This window comes from Aristolochia californica, unplaced genomic scaffold (genome assembly GCF_029961685.1).
Source record: "Aristolochia californica isolate CCGP_79_NKW_82.1479 unplaced genomic scaffold, dmAriCali1.0.hap1 SCAF_15, whole genome shotgun sequence".
Lineage (NCBI taxonomy): Eukaryota > Viridiplantae > Streptophyta > Magnoliopsida > Piperales > Aristolochiaceae > Aristolochia > Aristolochia californica.
This window is the reverse complement of record NW_027181826.1, coordinates 676,032-690,662: the sequence shown is the minus strand read 5'-3', so window position 1 is coordinate 690,662 and position 14,631 is coordinate 676,032. Positions and strand designations below refer to the sequence as shown.

Sequence of the window (14,631 nt, the reverse complement as noted above, 5' to 3'; positions counted from 1 at the left end):
CCTCGTATATTCACCACCTTAAAAAAACTAGACAGGTTTGACAAGTGAATAATAACCGATAAAAAAATAAGCGACAAGATTGGGTAGAGGGTAGAAGACAAGGTATCCATAAAGATATTAATACCTACCATGTTAAGAAATAACCAAATTTTATATTTAAAAAAAAAAATATATTTTTTTAATTGCAAGGAGGTTGAGATGTCTTCTCCAGATAATTGTGATGGAAACATTATGTTTTCCAACTTGTTGGAATACAGGTAATGGGTGTATATTATTGTTTGAAAAGAGAATGAATCTTACTACTAAATGATAAGGGAAGTAGTTGAGAAGATAAAAGCAGTCTTTGGAATGCAGATTTTAATCACACAATGAATTTGAAGTGTAACTAAGAACAAATGGATGGAATTCCTCTACTGAATATACAAGTAAACATTAGAATAAAACTAAAAATCCAAATTGACTTGGCTAAGACAATTCAATTCTAAGTTAATCTTGATGACCTTCTCGAAGCCCAAATCGGTATGAGATTTAATTGAGTATGAGTCAAGCTGATTTTTGCATGGAAATGAGGATTACTCCTTTGCTCGTGTGGAAAATAATAGGAGCGGAGGAGCACGAGTTAGAGAGAGAGAGAGAGAGAGCCCTTAAAATTATATATAAAAATAAATAATAATACTCATAAAATTGAGGTTAGATACCTTCCAATGACATGAAAATGTGTAATATGAATCAAAAACATATATTTTGTTAATGGTTGCTATTTGTTATTCCCGTTTGATCGGAAAAGACTAACCTCAACGCTTAAAGTTAATTTTGAAAAAATCTACAGCTTCATTCATGTTATATAGAGTTCATATCGAGTTTAATTATAGATAATCATTTAATTTTGTAATATATTTGGTAAAACATGATTAAAAATATAAATAATTATATTTTGTCGATATGTTCTCAATGTTGTTTTATAATTTTTTAGTACTTAAATATTTATCAAAGATATTTTATTTTAATTATTTGTTCATTTATTATTTGACAGGCTTAATTGTATATATAAATAGGGAAATGGAGCCAAAATGGTCCTAACTTTGTTTTCTTATTTAAGAAATATCTACACTCCATTATATTTACAATAGTGCTATTACTTCTATTTTATTATTAAAATTAATTAAAAATTCCCATATGACCATCAACATGGATGGATAGAGTAATTGGTTTCAAAATACAATGTCCAATCTACATAGCATCTCATGCCCTTTTTATTATTTTTCTCATTAAATGCATCTTCATTTTGCCTTATTGCTTAAACGACAACGCTCACACACCTATACATGCCATTCAAGCCTGAGATAAATGGATCTAATTGGGCTAGTTACATTAAGAGGGTTTTTTTTTTTTTAAGTGATGCATTTGGAAGGTTACGACATAACCCATATTTGAATTGTAGGGCTTCGTTTATAAGTTATAAGTTTGCTCCTGTTCAGCCAAACTGGGTGTGCAAATAGCCTTAACCTTACTTGTAAGACTATGGAGGAATTTATAGATTTCCATTCTTCAAGATGAAAGACTCTTTATTCTTCTTATTTCAATTTTATGATATATATATGGCTCTCATAATAAGGAAAATTATGGAGGATTTAATATCTATTTCTATGATGTTTATTTTATTATTATTAGACATCTAGTCTAACAAATACCCCTATCAAGGGCGGACATGGGTTAGATTCAAGGCAATTTTTTTAAAACCCGACTTTTATTTTTGAGTTTAACTCAAAACCTGTCCTTGCAAAAGTTCGTTATAAAATTACAAATTCAATTGTATCCTCGTATCCATTTTGTATCTTTGTAATCTCTCATAACCCACTTCAACCTTCATTTGAAAATATCTTTATTTACGATTAGTTTACCTTTTTTTTTAAAGCGATTGAATATCAAATTTTATTTTAAAAACAACAACCAAATAAGATTTATTTCGGTTTTTGTGAAATTTTTTCTTTTCCTCAAATACTTTCTTACGGGTTATAATACAGTCTTGAAGACTAATGTGGTGAAAAACAAACCTAGACTATCCCTGTCTTCTCCTTTAGCATCTCTGGTTTTGGCATATCTTAAACCCTAAACCTTAAACCCCCTAAATCTGTTGATGCAAATCGTACAACTGTATCACACTAGATATCCGCTAGTTAAAATCATAAAACATATAATAAAACATCAAAATATTTCTTTCATTTTTTATGAAAATATATCCTCACTACACAAGAGGGGAAATAAATAAAATAAAATAAAATAAATTAGTTGGTACTCATTAAATGAGGGTTCCTCTCTCATAAATATGTTCCATATGGGTATCCTTTATTTATTTCAATTATCAACATTATTTTTTCCAAAAAATAATATTCCAAATTTTTTAATAAGAAAAATTACCTATTATTACTTGCCATATGTAAAAAAGAAAAAGAAAAATGCATAAATAAAAAAATAATGATTTTCCATAGTTTGTAATTTCCAATTTCATAATTATTAAAAATTATTATAATCTACTAAAACCAATAATAAATATAATAAAATACCCCTTTCATATTTAATTCCCTTGATGTTGATATCACCCCTAAAACAATATAAAAAATTATTCATTTTTCCACTCTCAAGATTCATGAGACATTATTGCCTTCTCCAACACTAATCACTTGAGATTATTATATAATTTTATAACCAATATGAAGATTAACTCATGATTATAGGTAATAAACTCGAGCTTAGGAAGTCCCACCACTTCCTCTAGACAGGTTTTTTGTTATCATCAAAATTAATGCGGCCTGCCTTTTTTATACAAGGTGGACTCAGTCCAATCCTCGCGAATACTTATAAAATATTTTTTATATAATATCAAATTTTGCCTTAAAGAAAGAGTTTATATATATATATATATATAGGGGTATTTAAGGTATTCAATATGTATCTAAAAATTGTTACAGCTATATTTGAGTATATATTGTGCACCCACATATGCATGGGCCTACATTTTCTCAAAAAAATAAGTCCAGTTTAATCTCTGGCTTGAAAAATATGGGGCCCACTTGACAGAGAAAGCTGTAAAAGGGTTGGGCCTGTTTTTCTGGAACGGACAGCGACCGCATTTCCCGGTCCCCGGACAGCCGCTGCAAAGGCGAAGAAATTCGTATTTACGAAGGGTAGTTTCGTCATTTGATGTTTCGGCTCCTAAGTATTCTCTTTCACTGAAGAGAGGATTTTTGAGTCAATTATAAAAAGTGAGGGATAGATGTGGGAAAGAGGAAAAAGCAATACTTTACCGAAAAGGAGATCCTTGCATCTTGTTTACAACAGGTGAGATTCCCGAAATATGATTAAACAAATTCAAATCAGGAATATTAAATTGTGCTAAACTGAAAGGAAAACCGAGGAGAGAGAAGGTGGTAGCACTGGCATGGGAGGAGAAAGGAAGGGAGGAAATGGAGCTTTTTTTTTCTGTGCTGTTCTCATTAATTTCTGAAGATTTTTGGTTTTTTTTTTGAATGGTGGTTGGGTTCTTCTTTGGTGAGTTCTGGGGTCTTGCAGGCTTGGAAAATGAGGCTGAGGAACTCCGTTTAGGTGGGTTTTCTGGTTTAGCGCTTGATGGCTTTGTTCCGTGGTCTGTGGAGAAGTTTTCTTGCTCTTAAAGTTCTGAGATGAGACATTGAACACAGGTAAGTTTCATTGTATGTTGGGTTTGTTTTTATACTTATTGAAGAGTTTTTATGATTTTTTTCTTTATTTTTGACTATGGTTTCCTGGGTTTTTTGTTTTTTTTTTGTTTTTTTTTTTATGTTTGAGATATGTGTCTGTACAGAGTAAATTACTGCTTGCACTGCGAACAAAAAAAAAATCCGTGGTTCTCAATTTGTTCTGCTTCGTCCCTTTTTGGACATTCTCTGAATTCTTATAATGGGATTCCAGCAATTCTTTGGCTTGTCGGCACTTGAATTTTTGTCTTCATAATCAATATTTTACAGTGAGTTTTACTTATTTCTTTTCTGTTTTTTGTGAGGTCCGTATTTTGGTTATGACACTTCATCTCTGCAAACCTGCATCTTGCATGTAATGACTTACCTTTTCTCCGTTGAAATAAGGAAGTGCGTTTCCTTGGGAGCTCAACCTGTCGTACCCACTGAAGAGGATTCTTTGTGGGAGAAGATTTTTGTGTTGTTCTTTTGAAATCATCTTCTTGTGATTCGTTTTTTTTTCATTTCCTCTAAACTTTCCGCATTGAAATTCCATGATTTGATGGAGTCTGATTTTCGTTGACAGAGCTTGCACCTAGAAGTCAAATGTTTCAGGTTCCTCTGGTGATTACATTCGGAAAATTGCAGCCTTTGTTGACTTTTGATAAAATAAAATTTCTGTGAATATTTGTAATTTTATTCCACTTAGTCAATTATTTTCTTATGGCTTTCTTCCCCTGCAATTGCTATTCACTTACTAATTTTCATTTTTTAGTCATTTTTGAAGAACAGCAAATGCTCCGATGCTTGAAATCTTCCTCCCATTGCTTTTTTTTATAATAATATCCTACTTTATAAGTGAATTTAACACTGACTGGGATTTTTTAGATGTAAGCTGCAATTTTCATGTCTTCATAGTGGATCTTCTAATTTGTGTTCCTTATATCTGTATTTCAGGTAATTAACTTACCATCTTATACAGGATCGTTGTGGCCAGGCTGGAAAGAGGGAGTAATAAATCCACATTTTCTTCCTTAAAAGGAAGAAAACATGAAAACTGGATCAAAGAAGGGGTGGAACTCTATTGTTCCCCTCCGCCTGAAGGGAAAATCTGCTACTCGATTCTGCATGTTCTCTAAAGTACGCTCCACGGGGCTGACTACTGGAAATGCACCAGTTTATCTAAATGTCTATGACTTGACCCCAATGAATGGCTACATGTATTGGGCAGGTTTCGGGATATTTCATTCAGGAGTTGAAGGTACACTGATAGCTTTGCTTTATTGGGTATCATTCTTAATCCAGTAGGACATTATGAGTTTTTTTTTTTGCCTTATTTTCTGGTAGTGTTGCTCCTTAATTGGTTTACTCTGTAGTTAGGAAGGTCTATTGGAAGGTAAAAATGAGGCAACTGATATTTGATATCAGGGTATTTTTGCATTCTTAGTTATAGGGGGGTAAGTTCCTCGGTATCTATATTTTGTAGTTTCATCTGGTAATAGAGTTTTTAATTTTTCTGTAGAAATGAGTGTTTCTATCACACATAAAAGCCTTGAGTAATGATCTTTATCCATCACCATGAGAAGCTGAACTCTGCGATTGATTTATGGGTGTTAATTTGTTAGGAAAGTAATTTTACTGAAAATTCCTCGGCAAGTAAATGATGATTTAAAAACTGGCCTCTTTTGAAATTTCATACAGAGCATGTAACAACTTACTGACTCATCCTAGAACTTAATTAATTTAAATCTACTAACAAGACCTCCCAGAAGTTGATTGCATCGTCACAATATGATATCTACAAGGAGATCAGTTTTCTGCTCTAATAAGATAAGATATTTAAAGGCACAGGTGGACAGATTGCTGCTTTTGTCATTTCTTGTGAAGGTGAAAACAAAAAAGGCTTAAAAAGCAAATGATAGAATAAAGTTTGAAGGTCACGGAGGCAAACACTATAGAATAGTCTGGCAAGGAGTTTGATTTTCGTTTTAAGAAGTGAACTAAGCTTATATTTAGTGAATCAGTGTTTAGTGTTAGTAAAAATTTATCCAAGAAGTTGCTCCCTGCGCCCTTCTCCAAGGGAAAAAAATACAGAAAAAATGGTCCTGGATACTGTTGAAGTATTTCTGAACTCATGGTACTTTGGTAGAAGGTTAAACACATGAAGGCTGTGTAATCTTCTAAGAAATGGAGGTTGCCATCCATATTAGCTGCAATAATCTAGTCTGTTTCAGTGCAAAAATGTTGGCTAATAGTTGCCAGTTTTCTTGAAATGACAAACTTTTGTTGGCTGAAATCGCAAAAACGTGGGTGCATACTCATGTCACATTTTATGATGTACACCGTGTTCATATCGTGGTCATCATATAGGAAAGAGGCAACTCACGGGCCTCAGCTTTATAGGAGAACTCCTGATCAACTGGATGAAAATACTCTGCAAAAGCTTCTTCACCTAATTTTTGAATGATTTCAAGTGCATATTGTGTCATGTGGTGTGACAAAGTCAGGATTCATAATGACATTTGCATTCAGAAATTTTATGGAAGGAAGTGTCATAATTATGCTAGAGTTCCAATATGATGTGAGCAATTCTATCTCTCGGTCATAATTGTGCTGCTTCAGTTGCTAACTTTCATTCCTATATATTGTAAAGAGAAACTTGATGTGATTGTTTCTTCTTCCCCTGGCTAGATCGTCAGCTAGACATTTTTATTATGTTAGACTTTTTTAGTTTTTTTAAGGTAAATTGTTGTCTATTAGTTAATAAAATTCCTTTATAATATGTTTACTTGATGCAAAATTATGTTGTTTGGTGCCTATACAGTTCATGGTGTAGAATATGCCTTTGGTGCTCACGATTACTCAACAAGTGGAGTTTTTGAGGTGGAGCCTCGACAGTGCCCTGGTTTCAAGTTTAGGAAGTCAATATTCTTGGGGACAACTTGCTTGGACCCAGTTCAGGTCAGGGATTTCATGGAGCGCCACTCTGTAAACTACAATGGCGATACCTACCACCTGATTGTGAAGAACTGCAATCACTTCTGCAAGGATATCTGCTACAGGTTGACTGGAAACCAAATCCCAAAATGGGTGAATCGGCTTGCCAGAATAGGTAATTCTCATTAACTCAGCTAAAAAATTTGTGCCTGTAGCTTTTGAAATTCACATCCTTGTGTCTTAGTTTTTAGGAGGATTAAAATGATTTTCTTATGGCTTCATTTAGTACGACATCAATAGGAAGTGGAATTTTGTAACTTCTTGGGTGTTCGAAAATTCTAGTGGCCTGTTTGTGATGTCATCGGATCTGCCATAATTGATATTAGCTACCTCTCTGATTTTGTTTTCTTTGTATCTAGGCTTATCCAATTCTCTGAGATAGAGGTGCTCTTAATCTTGTGTTTGCATCTTGGTGTCTTGCCTAGTTGATTTAGTTGTGCTATGTTTTGATCACACTAACTGAAAGATCAATTTACTTTATGCAAGGCGGTCCACGCATTAATAGAAATTAGAATTTGTAGGCACTAGTCTCAATAGTCTTGTTATATCCCGAACTTGAGGCCAGGGCTAATGAGTTTCTACTTTCTCTGAAAACAATTCTATTTGTTGTTGTGCATGGTTGTTTATGTTTTATCTATTTAACCAGGGGTACGTGTCTCGGGGAGATATCTCAAATATCAGATGAGACATCTTGGTTTACAGGGGCGAAATGATACGTCCTTTATATAAAATGGTGTTATGTGATGTTATGTCAGAGATGTCTTGGATTTTCGCTATCCTGAAGACTTCTACCCCTGCACTTAAACCATCCATTTTTTCCGACATAACTCTTTGTGCTGTCACACATGGTTGTTTATACTTGTCATGATTTCATATCTTGTTCAGCAAGATCACTTATTACTTGATCAATGGACAATGGTTTACTCCTCGCTTTTTAGGTTCACTCTGCAGCTGCCTTCTGCCTGAGGCACTCCAAGTGTCTGCTGTGAGGCATGAACCAGACTACACCAACCAACCTGATGAGGGTGAGAAAAGAAGATTGAGAAGTGCTTTCAGCTGCCTATCTTCCATCTCGATGCGACAGAAGCAATTATCCACTTCCTCCCTCTTGTTGCACTCTCCACTAAAAGGCTTCCTCCCACCATGGGAGTTGAGGAGGTCAAACACTACCACCTCCCTGAAAGAAAGGTGACAGTAAAAGGGGTCCCTACATTCTGCTGCTGGATTCACAAAATGGGTTTCAAAAGTTCCATTATAACATTCTCTGAACAAACTGAGTAGCTCTTGCAGTCTTTCCGGAGCTTTTGCGCCGTACTACAGGAGTCCACAACGGAAGGATAAGGCCAATCCGTTGGCTGAAACCCTTTTTGTCAATATTAGGGGGCTTGAAGTATGTTATCTTTTTGAGCTGGTGGGGTGATTCCCAGTGCCTCTGTAACTCACAATTTATGTTGTTCAAAACTGTCTTGTTTCCATAGCAGGTGAAGAACCAGTTTAACTTCATCAGATATTTCCTATGTGTGTGTGTTCTCGAATTTCTTCCATGGACTTCCATTTCAATTCTAAAGCAAAATCTTCTGCCTTGTGACAACTGAGATGCGTCTGAATATCTCCTTCCCCGATTCCAAAAACAAACTGGGGAAAGAAAGAACCATAGGTGATCATGGAAGAAAGAAAAGAATTCTCCATTTTTGGGCTAAATGTTCTCAGAGATGTGATTGTCTGGAACAAGAAGGAGAGAATTGGGAAGAATGTGCTGCCAGCACGCAAAAGCTAGCCTCTTATGAAATGGGGACAACTCATGCTCCAGCCACTTGCCTGGAACTTGTGAACTGGCATTATGGGCAATGATTAAAGAAAGCTTATGCTGTGAGTTAAGTGGGAAACCAAAGCAATAAACAGTAAGAATTAAGCAAATCAGAGTAGAAGGAATTGTTGAATTTGATGCTGATTGATGGGGAAAGATGAACTTTGAGGAAATGAGACAGCAAGCTTTTCTACATGCAGTCTGGTCTGTTATTATGCTCAATACATATAATTTGGCCTGAATAAGTTTTTTCTCAAAGTGACTACCAATCATGTCACCATTTAGATACCTATCCCTTACAGAGAACTCCTGCTAATAAGTTAAAAAAGATTTTTACTGTTTCATTAAAGATGTTTGTTGAGTTAATGCCTAATGCTTTCTACAAAGCAAAAATAATTAGAAAAATATTCTTTTTTTATATAATTCTTTTATTAAGAATAAATTTTCCTTTCATTAATTTTATTGCATTTGACATTTTGATGTAAGTGAACATTTAAGAAATTTTTGGTACTAGAAAGCAAAATAATTATAATTTTTTTTATTTGACCAAATTATTTTAAAAAAATTAAAAATAAATTTCCTTCGACAAATTTTGCTGCATTTTTTACTTATCAATTCATTTATCCTATCCTTTTTTATCGAAGCCTTAGTAAAAAATTCTCATCTTTATAAAGCCAAACAAATGCCAAAAAAATTGGTCCAGTAAAAATTTCGGATAGTTTCTTCTCGACAAAAACACACAATAGATATCGATTTTCGGATAGCTTATTTCAAATCGCTTAATTTAATTATATCCTAAATATTTATATTGTATATTATAATTTTAATTTATCAGGTGCACCAATAAATGGAAATTTTAACCAAATTTTTTTTTTAAGAAAGAAAGATATATTATTTTTTCATAAAATATTACGATAAAATGGTAGAACAAGATAATCAGGTAAAATTGAAGTTTACTGCCATGATTGGATGAAGGAGTTTCCTTAAAACGAACAAGGATTTAAAGACTCAAAGGTCCAAAACATTCATCAGTCAACCTCAAGGCAGAGGAGCCAACCTTAGAGAAGTGCTGTGAATGATCCCAATGGTTTATTTATTATAGGACCATCTACCCCACGGAAGGGACAAGCAGATCCAACATCAAGGTGTGGCACTTGCATGGAAGGCAACTGGAGTTTGTAGCAAGCTTGTCAATGCAGACTGCAAGGCCTTAGAGCCCTTGAGGCTTAATCCTATTTGTAGTTTACCTTATTTTATTCATCCATGAACAAAGTAAGCTTCATTTTTTCTTTATTTTCGTTTCTGTGAAATATGGAAATAGGGTCCAAAAAGTTTACGTCAGGGAAAGAAGATTTCGATCAGAGGTGAGTGCAGGATACTGATCATCCATGGAGAACCCGAGATGCAGCAAATGAGAAGAACCCAATCTTTGGAAGAGGAAGAAGAAGAGATAATTACAGGGGTTGCTATCTACATTACAGATAAGCTTCCACGATAAAATCAAATCACAGTCCGGACCAATTGAGCCACTCCATAGTATTAATATAACTGTAATTATAGCTGCTGTCCGCCATGAATAAGAAATTGTCATAATCTCCTGCTGCAAAACCATCAAGAAGAAGAGGGTGGTGGTGAGCTTCCGTGGAGAAGGAAGTGCTCGGGCTGCCGCTCCTCTCTCCCTCTGAACCACTGTCGACTCGCTCCGAGAGCTTCCGGACCTCGTTCGCGGCTTGTGAGAGCTGTTCCTTGAGCTTGTACACCTGCAAGATGATGAGTATTTTGCCGTGAGCTGTACTGGTTTTCTTGTGTTGGAAAACTTTTGAATCGACTGAAAAACAAACTGGGGTTAGATCAGTTTTTTCTGGTTTCTTGAGAGAAAAAAACTGGTTTCTAGCAGTCTCGGTTGCAGCGAAGCAGTACAGGGAAAGTCTTGGATCGACTGAAGAAGGAACCATGCGTTAACTCAGTTTTTACTGGCTTCTGGAGAGAAGACTGGTTTCCACCAGTCTGATCAGTTGCAGCCAAGCTTAACGTGAAAACCACGTAGAAATGGAAATTCACGTGGACATTGATCGAAAACGAAGAATGAAAGAGACCATTTTTATGAGCTTCCTAGGAGTGAAATAGGAGTAAAAAAATCCAGCTTTGAAGGAGAGCGGAGACCCTCTTCTTACCTCCGCTTCAAGGCGGCATTTCTCGAGCAAAACGCTGTCATGTGTCGTCTTCAACCTCGAGTACTGCTCCTCCAGCTGCTTGGTCTTCCACCTCGCCCTCCTGTTCTGAAACCAAACCGCGACCTGTCTAGGGTCCAGCCCCAAATCGGCCGCCAAACGCACTTTCCTCGCGGACTCCAACTTATGCTCGCTCCCGAAATTCTCCTCCAAGAAATTCACCTGCTCTGCACTCAGCTTCCTCTTCTTCGTCGTCCCCGCAGCTCCGTCTTCTTTCCCTTTCTTCTTTCTCCTCCTCGGCCTCGTTCCTTTACAGAAAAGAAAAAAAGAAGGTTAGATGCATTGAACACCCTCAGCTTTTCCGGGGAACTAGAGGCTGATCACCTCACTCATCTTTTGTTCTACTTTACCATACGGGAAGTAATTCGAGAAAAAAAAGAGTACCCAAATCGATCAGTATTCACCAACCTTCTGTCATCTGTGCGTACATGCCAGAACAATACTGGGTGAGAAGAAGCATCTGCTGTTCATCAACCCCTATGTTGGAACTCTTCATTTTCATTTCTTTTTTCTTCTTCTCAGTTTCCTTACACACAGAACTCTCCCCCATCAGAACTCTTCTCTTCTCCACTGATCCAACAGGTCTTGCCTCACCTTTATTTATATCCATCCCCATCCACACTTACCCTCGCTTCACGCCTAAATTTCTGCAGGCACCCACTGCCCTCCTCGTCCTGTAGCAGAACCCAAGTGTGAAAACAGGCTAGCCTGCCACAGTCGAACCCAGCTCAGACATTTCCATTCAAGGCCATTACTTTCCCCAAAAGACCAAGATTTTCTCGAAATACTTGAATAGTTGGATTGGACGACTGGTTGCCTGAGAATAAGTCTACATTCAGTGCCTGAAACCATTGCACTCTGATGCGGCATCCTCGTTTTTATTATGGGACCCTATCTGTAGCTTCTTCCTTCTTTTTTTTTTTTTTTTTTATTTCAGTTCGGCATTTCATCGAACACCCGCAAGGTTAATTACGGAAACAAAAAACCAGACACGATTCACGTAACGTGATGTCTAAACAATCAAAACGAAGAACACTGGCTTTCGGTGTGATTTTTTTTATCGACTTTCACCTCGTTCCTGTTGTAATCCTCCGTGTTTTTCACCCCTTTTTTTTTTTTTTTTTTTTTCCCTTCTTCGCTGGTTATTCGTCGTTCAGATCCCAATCTCGTCTCCCGACTCCTCCCCCCATGAACGCCACTGGCTGTACGGATCAATGGGAGTACCCCGAGGTCGCACAGCCGAGCCGACTAAGCCGAAGCGAGTCACGTGCGATGCGGTCGGGGCACGTGGTTTGTGGAGCCGGGCGTTTCACCTCCGAGTGTACGGATTAGAAAGAGACGCGTGAGACGCGCTGAATTAGTATTTGTTTGCATTGGGAGATTTGTCACGTGTGATGGTGATGGCACGTGACAAATTTAATGCAAGTTCATGAGAGTCATTTTAGGAATGGTTTTTTAGGTGGTCCAATTCCGAATTTTTGGGACCCAATTCAGCTACCAATTATAAGTTTAGGGTTTAGGGTTTAATACGTAGACAGATATTATTACATAAGAAGAAAGAGTCCCTTAATGTCCATCTCACAATAACCTCCTCTCACTCTAGGCGGCCCCATTCCATATTCTATTCACGAACCTCTCCCAAAAAGAGGCGCAGCCCGAGTCAAGCAGGGTTTCTCCCGCTTAGCCGAGTCAAACCGGCGAAAACTACAGCAATCCACGACACGGCGAAGAAAATCACATGGCCTGTCGACCAAACCCATCACACGCGTCCTCCAGCCAAACCCTATGGCGAGGACCACTCTACCCATCTCACACACGTGTCCTCCTTTCAAGCGCCCACAAATACGAGGCGCACCGGCCAATCAGATCCACACACCTCAGCCGCCGCCCGAATGCCAAAGTCGTGCGCCGTTTCTGTTGGCGCCTGTTTTTTTGTCGCGGAGCGGTGTAATAAGGGCCAAAAAAGGCTGGGAAGGGAAGCTGTAACTTCGATTTGTCTAATGCTTATCCTTTCTTTTGCCTTTGTTAGCTTGTTTACTAAGGTATCACCATCACTCTCATTTGGTTCATTTCCTCACCACACCTTCCCCCAATGCTTATCCCCTCTTCCCCTTCCAACCACCCCCCTTCCCTAACCCTAATTGGGGCCAAACCATGGCTCTCCCACAAGGAAAAAATATCGAATTTTTCGAATAGAGATAGAGATACAATAAGTGGGGACAAATTCTCGTATTAAAAAGGCAAATGTGCCATACATAAATTGTTATTATCAATCGACAGAGTAAAAAATAGAATGTGTAATTAGATAAAACCGACTTTTAAATATTTTTTTTTTAAAAAGAAATAAAATAGTGTGAATAATGAAGGGTGCAAGGAGATGGGAGTCATGGCAGAAGGTGCATTGAATGGGAGGGGATTGGCTAAAATGGTTATAAAGTTGGAGCTATGGAGTCTCTTCCTTTCTTACTATTCAATGGATTGATTACATCACTGTGTCTACTTCAGGTATGTTTTCTTGCACCACTCATGGGGACCCAATTTTTTCCTTTCTCATTTGTCCCATTGAGGTTAAAGAATTGGTTGGAAGAGGTAACAAGGAATTCAATGTTGGGATATTCATGCCCAATGAGGCAAGTGAGGATAAGACCATGGGGGAGAGAGAGAGAGAAGGAGAGAAGGAGAGAAAGATTCTCCTATGTAAGCACCTATGTCAGCAGCCTAGGTTGATCATGTCAATGGCCTTGTACTTGTTTAATGGGGAAAACAAAGTGGTAATAGGTGGAAAGAAGAATTGAAAACCAAAACAAGCACTTTGGATTGGATTCCCTTTCACATGCTTAAGCACTCCTTTAATTGTTTAATCAACCTCTATTGACCCCCCATAAATCAATATTGTTTAAGTGTAAATTAAGCATGTTCTCTTTATCCCAACACACCCTAGCCATTGTTGCCAAATCTCCCGACTTCTCCCCGATCGCTAAACCCTACCTAATCACTCCCCAGTGCAGACGCGTAGTAGGGTTATCGCCTGTTTTCGAGGTCAATTAAGAGTTTTTTTACTTTTAATTAATTCTCCCCATGACCCTAATTGGATAGGTGGAAGAGAGTTAGGAAGGTAATGCCTTGGGGGTGTGGGTAGATCTAGTGAAATCTTTGACACTTTGTGGTGTTTGAATAGGGTTTTTGGATTTGTTAATTCCTTTGCATGGAATTGTGTATCCAATGAGGTTTATCTTTGGCTAATAGTTCTATATTGAAGATTGTGATTCTAGGGATCCTTCATTCTTGTGCTTTGGGATTTGGGTTTAGGTAATACGTGTTAATCCCTTCTGCTCTGTCTCATTAAATCTAATCTTAGGGTCGTTATGCAGACGTGGCTGCCCTTAACTGTGACAGCTATTGTGTTTAATTTGGGTCCCCCCCCTAAAGGGTCTAAGATTTACCGGTTTAGTCAAAATAACCAAATCATGACTCAATCACTTAATAAAACCTACGTTTTACCCGAAATCAGACCAGAAGAAGAGGGGGGGAGTGAGTGGTAAAATGCCACTAGAAAATGGCCTCCCTGGATTGCTGCCTAATCAAACCCTACTTTGGATTGAATACTAGAAAAAAAATGGATATGAAACAGCTAAGTCAGATGTGGTTGGTGTTTTAAGTAAAGATAGATTCCACGTTTAAAAAAGATGATTAAGCGTAATTAAGGGAGGGGGGGGGGGAGTCGTGGACAGACCGAGACGTGGCCCGCGGATCACCCTGAATTTAATATGATTTTGGCTTTCTTTCTACATGTGTTGAGCTGTCCCCTTTCAACTTTGGAAGCGGCTTTTGGCAGTTCCGTGTCTACTGTCAAACTTTTACTCCTCCGAAAGAGGAGGAAACA

General features: G+C 37.4%; 2 protein-coding genes across 3 annotated transcripts; one reads left to right on the top strand and one right to left on the bottom strand.

The window, feature by feature from the left end:
- The first annotated feature begins 3,350 nt into the window (after nt 1-3,350).
- On the top strand, nt 3,351-8,697 carry LOC137951403 (deSI-like protein At4g17486). Of its 2 annotated transcripts, none has more exons than XM_068798035.1 (4): nt 3,351-3,698; nt 4,696-4,974; nt 6,538-6,825; nt 7,649-8,697. In XM_068798035.1, the coding sequence occupies exons 2-4, from the start codon at nt 4,764-4,766 to the stop codon at nt 7,900-7,902; spliced, it is 753 nt and encodes a 250-aa protein (XP_068654136.1). In that variant the 5' UTR covers nt 3,351-3,698; nt 4,696-4,763; the 3' UTR covers nt 7,903-8,697. The 2 variants fall into 2 exon arrangements, with proteins under 2 accessions (XP_068654136.1, XP_068654135.1); XM_068798034.1 differs by having other exon boundaries at nt 4,671-4,974; nt 7,649-8,696.
- A 1,154-nt stretch (nt 8,698-9,851) lies between these two features.
- On the bottom strand, nt 9,852-11,374 carry LOC137951402 (homeobox-leucine zipper protein ATHB-40-like). The gene is made up of 3 exons (XM_068798033.1): nt 11,157-11,374; nt 10,692-10,996; nt 9,852-10,277 (listed from the first exon to the last, which is right to left on the bottom strand). The coding sequence occupies exons 1-3, from the start codon at nt 11,362-11,364 to the stop codon at nt 10,023-10,025; spliced, it is 768 nt and encodes a 255-aa protein (XP_068654134.1). The 5' UTR covers nt 11,365-11,374; the 3' UTR covers nt 9,852-10,022.
- Between the last annotated feature and the right edge of the window lie 3,257 nt (nt 11,375-14,631).